The sequence below is a fragment of the Megascapheus bottae genome, chromosome 7 (genome assembly GCF_031878675.1).
Source record: "Megascapheus bottae isolate mThoBot1 chromosome 7, mThoBot2.hap1, whole genome shotgun sequence".
NCBI classification, from domain to species: domain Eukaryota; kingdom Metazoa; phylum Chordata; class Mammalia; order Rodentia; family Geomyidae; genus Megascapheus; species Megascapheus bottae.
The window spans coordinates 46,517,941-46,532,821 of NC_143515.1; the positions used below are offsets into that span (position 1 = coordinate 46,517,941).

At 41.8% G+C, this 14,881-nt stretch overlaps 1 protein-coding gene across 1 annotated transcript in view; it reads right to left on the reverse strand.

The window, feature by feature from the left end:
• Eml6 (EMAP like 6) overlaps window positions 1-14,881 on the reverse strand; it is a 223,555-nt gene that overhangs the window by 31,856 nt on the left and 176,818 nt on the right. Inside the window, exons 26-27 of the mRNA XM_090336920.1 lie at window positions 14,265-14,466; window positions 14,044-14,170 (exon numbers count right to left, since the gene is read on the reverse strand). Of these exons, the coding sequence (XP_090193046.1) occupies window positions 14,044-14,170; window positions 14,265-14,466 (329 nt within the window). The remainder of the gene's footprint in view (window positions 1-14,043; window positions 14,171-14,264; window positions 14,467-14,881) is intronic.

Below are 14,881 nucleotides of genomic sequence, written 5' to 3' on the forward strand. Positions count from 1 at the left end.
GGCTTACTGATGTATTTTGGACTCAGGCTTCAAGCTTACAAGTCAAGTATTCTACCATCTAAATTGGCCCCATCTTTATTTATTTATTTAGCCAGTCCTGGGACTTGAACTCAGGGCCTGAGCACTCTCCTTGGGCTTTCTCAAGGCTAGAGCTCTACCATGTAAGCCACAGCATGATTTCCAGCTTTTTCTTTTTTAGTATTCAGATTTCCAGCTTTTTCTATGTAGGTGGTACTGAGAAATCTTTGCACTAGCTAGGTAAGCACTAGACCACACTCTCGGCACCCTATCTTCTTTTTAAGATAGGGTTTTTGCTTTATCTTGAGGCTGGCCTTGAACTTTTGCTCCTAATTTCCACTTATTAAGGAGCTAGGATTATAAGTGTGAGCCACTGTGCCTGACTGAGAGTCTCCTTTTTGAAAGAAAAGTGCATGCTTGTGTGTGCGTATGCGCCTGTGTGCCTGCTGGTCAGTCCTGGACTTGAACTGGAGTTCTATCACTTGAATTGCACCTCCACTTTTGGCTTTTTGGTGGTTAATCGGAGATAAGAGTCTTTTGGGCTTTCCTGCCTGGGCTGGCTTTGAACCATGATTCTCAGATCTCGGCCTCCTGAGTAGCTAGGCACCACTAGTATCCAGCCCCCCCCCCCCCTCTCTCTCTCTCTCTCTCTCTCTCTCTCTCTCTCTCTCTCTCTCCCTCCCTCCCTCCCTCCCTCCCTCCCTTCCTCCCTCTCTCTCTCTGTATTTGGCAGTAGTGGAGTTTGAATTTAAGACCTTATATTTGCTACGCATTTCCACTTGAGACACACTCCCAACCTGTTTTACTTTCATTATTTTAAAATACAGTTTTCTTTGTTGCATAGGCCTAGATGTTTCTAGCTTAGCTGGGATAATAAGTAAATCATTGTACTTATCTTTTTCTTTATGGTAGAGATGGGAGGGATCTCACAAACTTTTTTGTCTGGAATGGCCTCAAATCACAATCCTCTTGACCTTAGTCTCCTGAGTAGCCAGGATTACAAGTATAAGTCACTATGCCCAGTGTGTGTGTGTGTGTGTGTGTGTGTGTGTGTGTGTGTGTGTGTGTGTGTGTGTGTGTGTGTGTTGGTACTAGGGCTTGAATTCAGGACCTGGTTGCTTTTTCTTAGCTTTTCTGTTCAAGTCTATGCTCTACCACTTAAGTCAAAACTCTACATTCAGCTTTTTGGTGAGAGATAAGAGTCCCACAGACTTTAATGCTTGAGCTAGCTTTAAACAGCAATAATCTAATCTTAGCCTCCAGAAGAGCTAAGGTTACAGGTATGAGCCACTGGTGCTTAGGCTGCCTTTTTTTTTTTTTTTTAATTTTCAAGAATGTGTAGGTTTAATTCAACTTGGTATTGTGTAGGAATGCGATTAGTCTTTTAAAAATATAGGTATATTAGTCTTTTAAAAATAATTTGCTATTTTTAGCATTTTAGTTCTAGATGATTATGCCCTGTTATTATACTGTTTATAATAAAAAGTAAACAAGCTATTTTGTAATGAATGGCAGATTTAATTTCTAAAAGTATTAGGTACACAGAAGTTCTCGCTTTGCTGTAAACCAACACAGAAAATAAAAGGAAAATAGCCCTAAATTTACTCTAAAAAGAAACAAATTATTCAGGCCTCGGTGGAGTCATCCATCTAAACATAGGCATCAGAAATGATGAGTATAATGATTTCAAGTCGTAATAGATAATATAATACCAGTTCCTTCCTCCTACCTGAAGCAAACCCAAATGTTTTACTATGTTCTACCTGTCCTGAGCTGCTGTGAGTGCAGGCCTCTTGCACAATGAAGGGCTGGAGGATGAAGGAGAACTTCGTGCAGACAAGGCTCTGTGGAGCAAGCTGCAGTCCACCCTCCCCCCCCCCCCCCCCGCTTCCTCCCCTCCCCCAAGCACATTCTCCCATCCTGAGAGCTGAGTTTAGCTCTTATAAAACATGCCAGTCTTGTGAAAGCCAGTCAGTCTTCCCTCACAAATGGAATGGAAGTGCAGGATTAAAGGTTGCTGTGTGTTTACTGGGCCAGGCTTCAAGACAGGATTTGGCAGTTTTGAGGGTCTCAGTAGCACAAATTCAGCAGCGCTTGCTTGCTTAGCCGGATTGTCAGTTCTTAACAACTCTAACAATACAAGCTTACAAAGCACCTATTGATCCTGGATGACAAAGAGCCTCTGTCTGAGCTGAAGAAAACGCTAGAAGCAGAGGCTGTTTACCGGCAGTTGGTCATGGCCGTGGCCACGCCTTGTCTGCCTTCTTCATGCTCATCACTCGGGCAAGCTTGAAATTCCCACACAGCGACTGATTAAGTAAAGCAATTTCTTTTTCGAAATTGGGGGCAGGCTTTCCCAGCAGATTTCTATATCCAAACATAGAATGAAAGGTTAGAAGAAAAACTGGGATTGCCTATATATGGTGGAGTGTTTTAAACTGAAGAAATTTGTCTAAATCTTCCTATTTTTTTTTTTTTCAGTTACTGGTAAGTACATTCCTTCTTTCATTCTAAATTTACAGATGAAGTTTTGTATACAAAATAGACGTGATGGTTACGACAACACAAGTTTCTTTTTACTTCCTTCTACACAGTAATAAATATATTAAAGCTAAACAAACATTTCAATTCCTACTGTAGAGATAAGATGAAGTTAAAAAAAAATTAACAGAGCATCTCATGGACAGTTAGGGCATTCTCAGCTTTATACTGGCCTCACTGCTTCCTGCAAAGACCATCACAGGTGTGAATAAAATGTAGGCAGACACGCTTGCTTTTAAGGCATGGGCCTACAGATCATTCTGAGGATGGGTTCATTTATCAAAATGCAGTGGCTCACGCCTGTAATCCTAGCTACTCAGGAGGCTGAGATCTCAGCATCAAGGTTCAAAGCCAGCCCGGCACAAAAAGACCTGAGACTCTTATCTCCAATTAACCTCCAGAAAAAGGGAAGTGGGTCTTGGCTCAAGGGTAGAGTGGTATCCTAGAGCTTAAGAACTCAGGGACTGTGCCCAGGCCGAGTTCAAGCCCCATGACCCACAAAAAAAAAAAAAAGAAAGAAAGAAAGAAAGAAAGAAAAGAAAAAAGGGAAGTAGTTAGTGGGTCTCGGTGGCTCTTGCCTGTAATCCTAGTTACTCAGGAAGCTAAGATCTGAGAATTGAAGTTGGCAGCCATTTGGTGTAAAAAACTGTAAAGATATGCTCAAGTGGTAGAGCTCCAGCCTTGAATGAAGAAGTCAAGCAAGAGTGTGAGGCTCTGAGTTCAAAACCTAGTATCAGCACAAAAAATAAGAAAGAAAAGAAGTACAGAGAGAAAGAGAAGGAGAGAGAAAGAAGGCCATTCACCTACTTATTCAAGAGACATTTACTACATCCTATAGGCAAGGCTCTGTGTTGGGCACATGATGATACCATAACAGATATGGCACCAACCCATAGAAGTCAAGTCTGAAATCTGGTGATCTGAAATCTCTGTACACACACACACACACACACACACACACACACACACACACACACCCCTCACGTATTAGGGATCCAAAAATTAAAGAAGGCTGATAATTTGGGACTAAAATAAAAATGAAAATAAAATCAGATGAAATTAGAACAAAATAAAAATAATTAAAACAAACAAAACCATAATAAAAAATCACACTAATGTTTCTTTACAAAACCATGGAATACACTTTTCTTCACAGAAAGAAAGCTTTAACTTAGGCTTATAAACCTATTCAAATCAACTCACGAAAAGGAACAAGATTAAAGACAAAGTTTAGGGCAATATCCATTTAGTTATAGGCACAGTTTAAGAAAATGCCAGAATGCAATTCTAAGGTCATTTGGAGCTGGCACCTGTCACTTCACAGATGGAAGGACAATGAGGTTTAAAAGGCTCAAAATCTGCTTCTCATTTTGATTTGTTTAAAGTTCCATGGCTTCCTAAGGAACACATGCTGTAGACTGAGAGTGATTACATACTAGAAGGTCTCAAGTTTGAATGTAAGGGAATACTAGCAGATTCTTTCTTTATAATCCCTGCTAAGAATAACCCTGGCACTTCATCTCAATGTTCTCTGTGCTGGCAGCTGGGATGGATGGAGAGTGAACTGTCTTTGTGATGGAAGGCAGTTTGTGATATGACAAATGTTTCTTTATTCAGTCCAGAAGAGAGGAGAGGGATTCCAGTTAGTACACCACTCCAGTCCTAGGTTAGGGAGGTCCAACCCATTTTAATCCAAGATGATTATCTCTTGTACAAAAGTCCTTAGCTCCTGTTGTTGCTAGGAAGTGAAGGAAGTAAAGAGACAATTGGCAAAGCCCAGACAAGAAGCACTGTAGTAGGGCAAAGCTTATCCTTCAAGATCCTGATCTGAATGCAGGTCCACAGTGAGGGTTATTGGTAGACGGTGGGACACTGATGTGGGTGAGTGTTAGATGGGTCACTGGAACCTGGAAAGGTATCTATTCGTGGAGGCTTTCTAGGCCCATTCATACACACATGGGAAGGATTTTCAGCATACATGAGTGATAAAGAAGAGCTGCCTGAGGGAACTAAAGAGAGACTTATCAGAGGAAGAGGTAAATATGGCAAAGAAACATAAGAAAAATGCTCATCATCCATGGTCATAAAGGAAATGCAAATAAAAACAATCCCAAGATACCACCTTACCCCAATCAGAATGGCCAATATTCTGAACTCAGACAACGACAAATGCTGGCAGGGATATGGAGAAAGAGGAATTCTATTGCACTGCTGGTAGAAATGTAAATTAGTTCAGCCACTCTAGAAGGCAGTTTGGAAGTTCCTCAAAAAACTAAAAATAGACCTTCCTTACAACCCAGCCATACCACTCCTAGGCATCTACCCTGAACATCATAACCCAGGATATGATAAGGATACCTGCTCAGCTATGTTCAGCTCTGCACTATTCACAATACTTAAGCGATGGAAACAACCCAGATGCCCCACTATAGATGAATGGACACAAAAATTGTGGTACATATATACAATAGAATTCTAAATAGCCAACAGACAAAATTTAAAAAATGGCATTCTCTGCGAAGTGGATGGAACTAGAGCAAATCATGTTGAGTGAGATAAGCCAAGATGAAAGGAACAAAAGATGCATGGTCTTTTTGATATATGGATATTAGATTCAAACAATACAAGAGCAATGATTCAAGGTCATTGACATGAACTTGGAGATATAAATACATCTATATAGACATATAAGTTTATGATGGGATATATATTCTATGGACATATTGATATATAGATCAATATTTATGACATATGAAGACTCAGCTTAATTTTAATTATGCTCTTAAATTTATGTGCCAGTGATTGCACATAAAGATTCCCTTCTTGAATACTTGTTTGTTAAAGAAGAGTTGCCTGATCTCTGGGTCCCTCTTAAATACCTATTGTCAAAATTCTCTGCCAGACAAAGGGGACAACTACCTGCAAAGCTCCTAAGATGCAGACAAGAGGTAAGGGGCCTTCCATTTCTGGCCATTGTGTGGAATTATCTAAAGGCAGAAGCCAGAGGGAAACTACAACTTGACCACTGGAAGTGCCAATTACTTATAGGCAGGAATTTTCATGCTGGATTTTGAATTTCAAAGCCAGTGTATCAGCAAGATCTCACACTTCCATTTATAATCCAAATATACCAACTGGCAAAGAAGCTAAATCTTGGTTAACTGTTAACTTGATTCATCATTTAGAAAATATTTACTGAGTTGCTAGCACACTCTTGGTTTTAGAGTTGAAACATTAGATGAAACAGAAATTGTGCTTTCAAGAATTTGTGAAAGGAAGAGCCAGAGGAATGGTGAAGGAAGCTATCTTCATCTGCCCTGAGCCAGCTGAGACAGAATGCTGAAGGAAAGCCAGTTAGCTTCTCTGACTTTATAGCAGACATGCTAAAGTGCGTTAGAAATGCCTGTCATGCCCAGGAGCATGGCCTACTGGTAAGAGTGCTCACCTAGCATGCACAAAGCCCTGGGTTTGATTCCCTGGAACCACATACACAGGAAAAGCCAGAAGTGGCGCAGTGGCTCAAGTGGCAGAGTGCTAGCAAAAAGTATCCAAGGACAGTGTCCAGGTCCTGAGTTCATGCCCTAGGACTGGCCAAAAAAAACCCCAAAACAACCTTAAACAAACAAACAAACAGCTCAGGAAAACAGTAAGGAAAGCCTCTTGTGTTTGGAAAAAGCTCCTAAGCATGTTTCCGTGCTTACAAGGAGCAAGGGAAACTCAACCATGTCCCAGGTAATGCTATTAGCTGCTGTTTTATGGAGCCCTACTGATAGGTTTCTAAACACTCTCAAAATTAAAGGAATTGTACAATCTGTAATTTATGTACAACCACTTACATTACTATCCCATTATGAAGACTAAAAGCACATTGGTTAGGAGTGGGATTAGTGCACAGGACATCTTTAAGCCTTTGCCAGAAGGCAGCAGCTACTTTCAGGGTAAATATTGGATTCTTCACATGTAAGAGGAACTCCAAGTATGAAGCCGGGCGAACTAGGGAAAATGAGGAATGGGCATCTTACAGCAAATACAGGAGATATACCTTCATACACTTCCCTTAAGGTTTTCTTTTCTTAAATCATATTAAGTGAAGTAGCCAGACTCAAAGGAAGATAGGCTCAATGGTTTCCCTCATTTGTCATAATCGGTAGAAACCTTGGTCTCACCTAGAAACAAAAGCCATATAATGAGGGATTGTTGTCTTTAACATACTATGTTATCTCTCATCTCTTTTGCTATCCCTTGATTATCTCATATTGTTACAGTATCTTACTTTGTTATCTGATGTATTGGATATAGTTGTATTTGGTTATTTGAAATTGGATAGGGAAGGGGGAAAACAAGATGAGGGGGTGGGGTGGGGGGGAGGGAAATGGGGACCAAGACATGAGAAAGGGTATCAATGTACGGGAATTAATGTACCTTCTATCTGGCAAATATAATGTAACTCTTCTATTAATTACAATAAAAAAATATAAAAAAAACAAAAAACAAACAAAAATGATTTTCTTTTCTTTCTTTCTTTCTTTTTTTTTTTTTTTTTTTTGCCAGTCCTGGGTTTGAGCTTAGGGCCTGAGCACTGAGCACTTTTTCATGGCTAGACCCCTACCACTCGAGCCACAGCACCACTTCTGGCTTTTTCTGTGTATGTGTTACCCAGGAATCAAACCGAAGTCTTTGTGCATGCTAGGCAAGCACTCTACCACTAGGCCAAACTCCTGGCCCCTACTTCCCTCAAGATTAAGGGAGCAAAGTCATTTTAGGAAACTGAGGCCTGGTGAAGGCAACTCAGAAACATAGTATTTAGAAACACAGAAGTGTCATTTTTCTTCAAAGAGAGACAAGAGGATGCATTCCTTTCTGAGGGATGCATTTCTCACCCTAAGAATTAACACTTGTCTGACAGGATGTATGCCTTCCTGAGAAAAATGCTTCTCCAAACTGAAGCTATCTGCCCCCAAATGCAGACAGCAGGATACTTCCTTATCTCAAGGATAAGGATCTGTTTTATGGCAGGATGGGAATTTCGGACAGTAACACCAGGTGTGATTAGAGCAAAAGACAAAGCACCTATCTTTATATAACTTTGAAGCTAACTCCCCCATATAAATACCCTAACTGCCCAGATTGCTGTGTGTCCTCTGGGTTTCTCCTTGTGTGTATATCTCTCTCTCTGGGTCTAGGTCTCTCTCTGTTTATCTCTCTCCTTATGAAAGCACCCACACTCGGTTAGAGTGTCCCCTGCCCTTCTGTTTGTCTGCTTGCTTGTTTACTTATTCAATAAAGCTTTGCCAATTTTCTTAGCATTGTGACTTGTCCAGAAATTCTTATTTGGCAGTTGAAGTCAAGGAACCTAAGTGAAGAGTTCCCACATTTACAGGGAAGCTTCACTATACTTCATTTCATTGGGGCACAAGGGGAGCACAAGTTTTGTCTTGACTCTCATTGAGTCAACTTTTCTTTTGAAATTCATAGATTTCAGAACTAAGTAACTAAGTCCTGGGAAACTCTTATCTTCAGTTAACCAGTCAAAACCCAGAAATGGTGTTTTGCTCAAGTGGTAGAGCACTAGCCTTGAACACAAAGAGGCTCTGGGACAGCATCTAGGCCCTGAGTTCAAGGCCCATAACTGATAAGACCAAAAGTATATTGCTTTTTTCTCTCTCTTTTTAAAATTTTAGGTATGAGACTGGGACTTGAACTTAGTACTTGGTATGTTTGCTCAACTGAACCATGCCTCCAACCCCTAAGGGGTTGGATTATTTCTTTTATCTCTCTCTTTTAACCATTGTTTCCTAAAGGTTCTTTTTAGAAAACAAGATGATTATATACATGTTACTTGCCAAAACAGGACATCTAAATATATTTGACTAAACATATTTGATAAGTAGGTTACTAAAATAGTATCATTATTGCTATACGTATATATTCACAATCAATAAGCAAAGTACATTAGACTAGTTCTAAGATAATTTATTTGTCGATTGTGGAGCTTGAACTCTGGGCCTGGGGGCTGTCCCTGAGCTCTTCAGCTTAAGGGTACTGCTGTAACTCTGGAGCCACAGCTCCACTTCTGGTTTTCTAGTGGTTAACTGGAGATAAGAGTTTCATGGACTTTAGTACCTGGGCTGGCTTTGAACTGCAATCCTCAGATCTCAGCCTCCTGAGTAGCTAGGATTACAGATGTAAGCCACCACGTCTGGCTAGACAATAAAATTTGTTTTTAAAATAGTCTATTTCATTCTTTCAAGGGATGGATGACCTTTCCAGACTGGGATAAAGCAGGAGAGTCTGGCACAAGCCCAAAGTCTTCCTGAGGAAAGAAAAGAACATGCCTTAGGAACCAGGAGTTTGGCCCAGTGGTAGAGTGCTTGCCTAGCATGCATGGAAATCTGGGTTCAATTCCTTGGTACTACATACATAGAAAAGCCAGAAGTAGTGCTGAACTCAAGTGACAGAGAACTAGCCTTAAGGAAAGCCCAAGGATAGTGCTCAGGCCCCGAGTTCAAGCCCCCGGACTGGCAAAATTAAAAAAAAAAAAGCATGCCTTAGGTCAGTGCAGGGTTTTGATCGATCAGTCATGCAGCTTCTGATGCCAGCATTTTATACCTTCAGTTGCTTGAAGAAAATGATGCTTTCCCTGTATCCTTTTTTAGAAAGAACTTCCTGCCATTTCTATTGAGTAATTTGTCGGCAGATGGACAAAATGAGCATCATCTTCTGGGAGAAGATGGAAAAGTAAGAGATTTGGTCAAGGGGAAGGGGCAGTTCAGGTTAGTGTGGGGATCCGGAGAGTTGGAGGTTTGGAAGGTTTAGAAAGGAATCTCTGGACCAGAGTTAGAACAGAGTCAGCTCAGCATGAAGGAAGAGTGTGCAGCGGCCCCAAGGAATCCAGATATGCTGTGAAAATCATAGATTTCCGAAGTGGAAAAGATTTCAGGGTTTTCCTCAGGCATGGGTCACACATGGCAACTGAACAGCAGGCTTACTCGAGGTTGGGGACTGGCTGAATGAGTCCAAGTCAAGGAAGCCAAACAGCAGGCATGCTGCAGCAAAGGTGAATGCCAGCCAAGAACCATAAACAATGCACACCTGAGAGGCAGAGGCCAGTATTCTGAATATATATACACATATATTTACATATATATAGATAGATAGATAGTGTTTTTTTTATTTTTTTATTTTTTCAATTTAATTATTTTTTTATTGTAATTAGTAAAAGGGTTACATGATATTTGCCAGATAGAAGGTGCATTAATTCACATACATTGATACCCTTTCACATGTCTTGGTAGATAGATAGTGTTTTTATCAGCTTACTCACATCTTGAAAGGCTGACTTCAGAAGAAGTGTGCTTAAAATTGTACAAGAAAGCATCCTCAAAAGTCACATGGCTATTTAAAAATCAGTAATTAAGAGTCAAATTAGGAGAAAACAGATGAGTACACTTTAAGAATCAGGAATTTGGTGGCTTAAAAAATAGCTCATTTGGCTTAGGGGTAGAGTGCTTGCCTAGCATGCACGAAGACCAAGGTTTGATTCCTCAGTACCACATCTACAGAAAAAGCCAAAGTGGTGCTATGGCTCAAGTGGCAGACCACTAGCCTTAAGAAGGCCCAAGGACAGTGCTCAGGCCCTGAGTTTAAGCCCCATGACTGGCAAAAAGAATAACTTATGTAATGCATATTCTATGAAACTAGGAAGAATGAGGGGAGGAGCTGGGTTGGGAGGGATGGGGAAGAATGATGAAAGGGTGACACTGATGAGGAATGGTAACTCGTTTGTACAGCTAAGTATAATGAAGATTTACAAAAATGATTGATGTATAATGTGTGTCTGTCTTCTAGACATTTTCTTGCTTTGACAGATGCTGCACTCACCTGGTTCTTTGTAACTACTTTTGGAAAGTGGAGAGGGATTTAAACGACAGAGAACTGCCTAAACCATTGTTAAAAGGCAAAATATAGGGCCCTTCACAAAGGAGCATTCCAAGTACCCATCTCTATTGGTTCTTGAGTGCTCAGCTCTTAGACTCACTGGTGTGTGACTTGGCCCAGGGGTTTGGGAAAGGCATCGCAGTAAATGCATAGTTTACACTGGAGAGATGATAAAACAAGGCCAAGGAAAGCCTTGCCTCTGAATCAGCAGGGTTAAGTCAAAGGGAAGTAGCTCAGGAGCTGCTGAATGACAGTTCCAAACAGTCCCAAGGAAACTCTGGCCACTGCTTGGCTTCACGCTACCAATGGGTTAGGCACCCATAGCAATTTTCTGTCTTTCTCCTCTCTCATTTCCAGGAGGTTAGAGTCCATGAGCCCATTAAGAAGCCTGAAATGTGCAGTAGGGTTCACCTATGAATCCCACCAACCTGTCCCTTGTCCCAGTCTTGCCCCACATTTATCACTCATCCTGCTTCTCACAAATCCCCTCAATGCCCTGCCTTGCTTGGCTTCTCTCTCTGTCACAATTCAGAAGCTGCCTAAAGTCTGACCTGAGCTTCTGTTGGGAGCCAGAGTGGAATCAAACTGTCCTTTGATCTGCATCAGATAACCACACAAAGAAGTGAGCTGTCATGTATAGCCTTGCCCAGGAACTTCTGAAGCTACAGAGATGTTGGGAGCCAGAGTGTGGAGCCAGGCTGTCCCTTGAATCTGCACATCTGAGTAAGATAACCACACTAAGAAGTGAGCGGGTGCCATGCCTAGGAACTTCTGAAGCTACATTGTCTGTATTGTAATCTTTCTGATCTCTTTGATTTATTGCTTTATTGTTTTTTGGCAGTTCCCTGGTTTAACTGATCTGAGATTTGCCATATCAATGTAACCCCTAGCAGTTCCCTGTTTTCGAGAAAGTATTTAAGCCTTGATTTGGAAATAACCGAGGCTGCAGTCTGGAGCTCACAGTCTTCTTGGGCTGCTGACTTGGGCTGTGGTCCTCCCAAACCCCATCTGTTTGTCTCTCTTCTATTTTTTCCTAGTCCCTGCCCCCTATTTCAGGAATCCTGGTTCGCTGCCGGCTGGCCCAGGCAAGCTTCAATATTCACCACGATGGAGAGAGACAGCCTGTCCTTGGTTCTGATTATGTTTTTCCTCCACAGAGGCTGCTAAGGAAAATCTCACCTACAGCTCTGGCTCTGCTCCCAGCATGCTGTGAAGCTGGCATTATCCCTCTGGTTACATCCCCTTCTGCAAAATGATGCTTTGTCAAGCTTAAGTTATCAAGTAAGCAGCTCTCTATAGAGAAAGCCTGATTGTTCCTGTGGACCTTATAATTATCTTAAAAGTTTTCTTCACTCTGGGTTTTCGTCTGTGTATTCCAGAGTAAATTGTTTTTAAAAGTGTCACAAAAGTACCAAAATGCTTACGCCTATACCATAAGATCATGGAACTTTTTTTTTCCTTTTGCTAAATTTAGCCAGGTGCCAGGGGCTCAGGCTTGTAACCCTAGCTACCCAGGAGGTTGAGATCTGATGAAGTTCAAAGCCAGCCCAGGCAGGAAAGCCCATGAGACTCTCATCTCCAATTAACCACTAAAAAGACCAGAAGTGAAATTGTGGCTCAAGAGGTAGAGAGTTAGCCTTGAGCACAAAACTTAGGGACAGCTCCCAGACCCTGAAGCTCCCCAGGACTGCTTGCGCGCGCGCGCTCACACACACACACACACACACACACACACACACACACACACACACACACGTCAATAATTCAATTTGTCCTACTGTACGACAAATTTGAAATCCAGCATGGTGAAGAAAATGATAACTTCAAAATTCATTTTATTAAAAATTTTGAATTTCAAAATGGAAAATTCTTAAGAACGCTCTCTCCTCTAGATTGGACAGTGTGACATTTTATGGAACTGATAAAGAGACAATGAGACAAGGATTAAGCTATGGATTAAGTCGGAAGTCAGTTGTAACATTTAAGAATTAGGGCATTAGTTAGATGACTGTACTTACTAACTGGTCTAAATCCAGCATAATATAACACTACATTTTGTAGAAATTAGCTAGGCATTATCTTGGAATCGTAGCCAAGTCAATGCCTTTCATAACAGAATGGGAAAGTGGTAGTCCCAGCATTGCCAGTTGCATTGGTGTCATGATGTATAATATAGGATTGAAGTTGCTTGCTCTTGTAAGGCTTTGTGCCTAGCAATAATGATTTCATAAATATGACCTATCAGTACTTACCCTAAGGTGTGGATTTAGATACAAAGATATACAATGTGACTTCACCACCTTTGGCTTCAGCCCAGTGAAAGACACTAAGATTAACTTGGCCCAGCAGTGAACCTGCTCCTTCCTCTAAGATGGATTCTTTTTTTTTTTTTTGGTGGGGGGGGGAGGGAGGGGGGTAGAAGTGGGGGGGTGGGGGGTGGTCATGGGCTTAAACTCTGCCTGGGCGCTGTTCCTGAGCTCTTTAGCTCAAGGTTACCTCCCTATCCTTGAGTCAAGCCCCACTTCCTGTTTTTTAGAGGTTAATTGTAGATAAGAGTCTCAGATCCTTTTGTGCCTGGGCTGGCTTTTGAACCTTAATCCTCAGATCTCAGCCTCCTAAGTAGCTAGGATTACAGGTGTGAGTCACCGCACAGGCTAAGATGGATTCTGATTCAGAGAAGCCCCAGCCATTCCCCAGCATCATCAGGTGGTATTAGAGTGAAAGATCGGAGTTATCTTTTGTTGAGCTCTCAGAATTCCTCACACATCTTCGACATCCATGAAATTCTCCTCAGGTGTTAGTTTTTACTCAATATTTCCCCCTTAAGTGAAAACATGGTAAATTATGTAATATGAGCTTTGCTTTTTAGAAATTCTAAAATCTTTCCTGATTTATCTTTGTTTGTTGAAGCTCGCTGTGTAAGCCAGGCTGGCCACAGACTTATGATCCTCTTGCTTCTGCCTCCCCAGAGCTGGGATTATAGACTATGCTGTCATATCTGACTCAATAAATCTTACCAGTATTTAAAATTATACTTTAGAAAGTGTAATATAAGACTAGAAATCCACTTTTTGTATCAAAGGCAACAAAAATAAATGAGCCAGTCACTGAACAAACGTGGGCAAGAAAAGACACTAGAAGAGAAATTAGCCCAAAGAACTGAGCATACCCACAGACTGGTTAATTGGAAGACAATTTCCCACAATTCCCAAATAGCCCTCCACCACTTCAGAAACTCTCCTATATTGCTAGCGAGCACACTGATAGCCATCATATTTAGGGCAATCTCTGGACTTCCAGGAAAGACAAATCTAGTCCAGCCAATTTTCCTAGATCCATAGCCAACTCCTCTTTATAAATTCTAAGCCACCCTGGGCTGTGCAGTGAGGCACTAGGCAATGTTCCTTAGCTTAGGTTTGTAGACAGGTTAGGACTCTGGGTGGAAAAGATTCTTTTCAATATCAACTTTGAGGGCAAGGAAAATGTATTCTGGTTTACATAAGTTTCTTGTTGAGTTAAGCAAATGCAAACCTGGCAACACCATACCTTTCTTCCACCGATACTTCTTTCAGCTGCTGGTGTGGTTTGGTGCCTTCCATCTCCCTGATGCTCACGGCATAGATCTTGGTGGTATAATCAATGGCCTTTTCTCTAGCAACATCGCTGTCATAGCCTCAAACAACAGAAGGAGATTGGGGAGCCATTGGTTTGTGGTGGCTTGGGAGGGGACAATGGAAGAAGGTGAAGTCACTGGGGTGGGGACTCACCTCCGTCCTCTTCAGCATCTGTGTCTGACTCCTCACTGTCCACCAGCTTGCTCTCCTGGGTCCCCACAAATTCCCTGGTCCAAATCATCAAGGCTGTGTCTGCACCGCCTACTGTGAGTAGCACAGAGTCGTTGTGCAGCCATCTAACATTGGTGACATGTGCACTGTGCCCCACATACTTCTTGAATCTTGCATGCTGTCCCTGTAAACAAAGCCAGAAATTGGAAGTTACCCTCCCAGTCAGTGGATAGTTTTTTTTCCTTGTTGGTTGTGGGCCTTGAACTCTGGGCCTGGGCACTGTCCCTGAGCTCTTCAGCTCAAAGTTAGTGCTCTATCACTTTCAGCCACAGAGCCACTTCTGGTTTCTGGTAGTCTCCTGGACTTTTTGTGCCCATGCTGGCTGTGAACCTTGATCCTCAGGTCTCAGCCTCTGGAATTGCTAGGGTTACAGGTGTGAGCCACCATGCCAGCAGCCTGTGGATCTTTATCCTTCTCCCTGGGCTAATTCAACCATACTTGTTCTCTCCCTCCCTCCCTTACCCCTCGCTCCCTTCTCTTTCCTTCCTTCCTCTCCCTCCCTTTCTCTCCCTTCTCCTCTCTTTCCTTCCTTTCTTCTT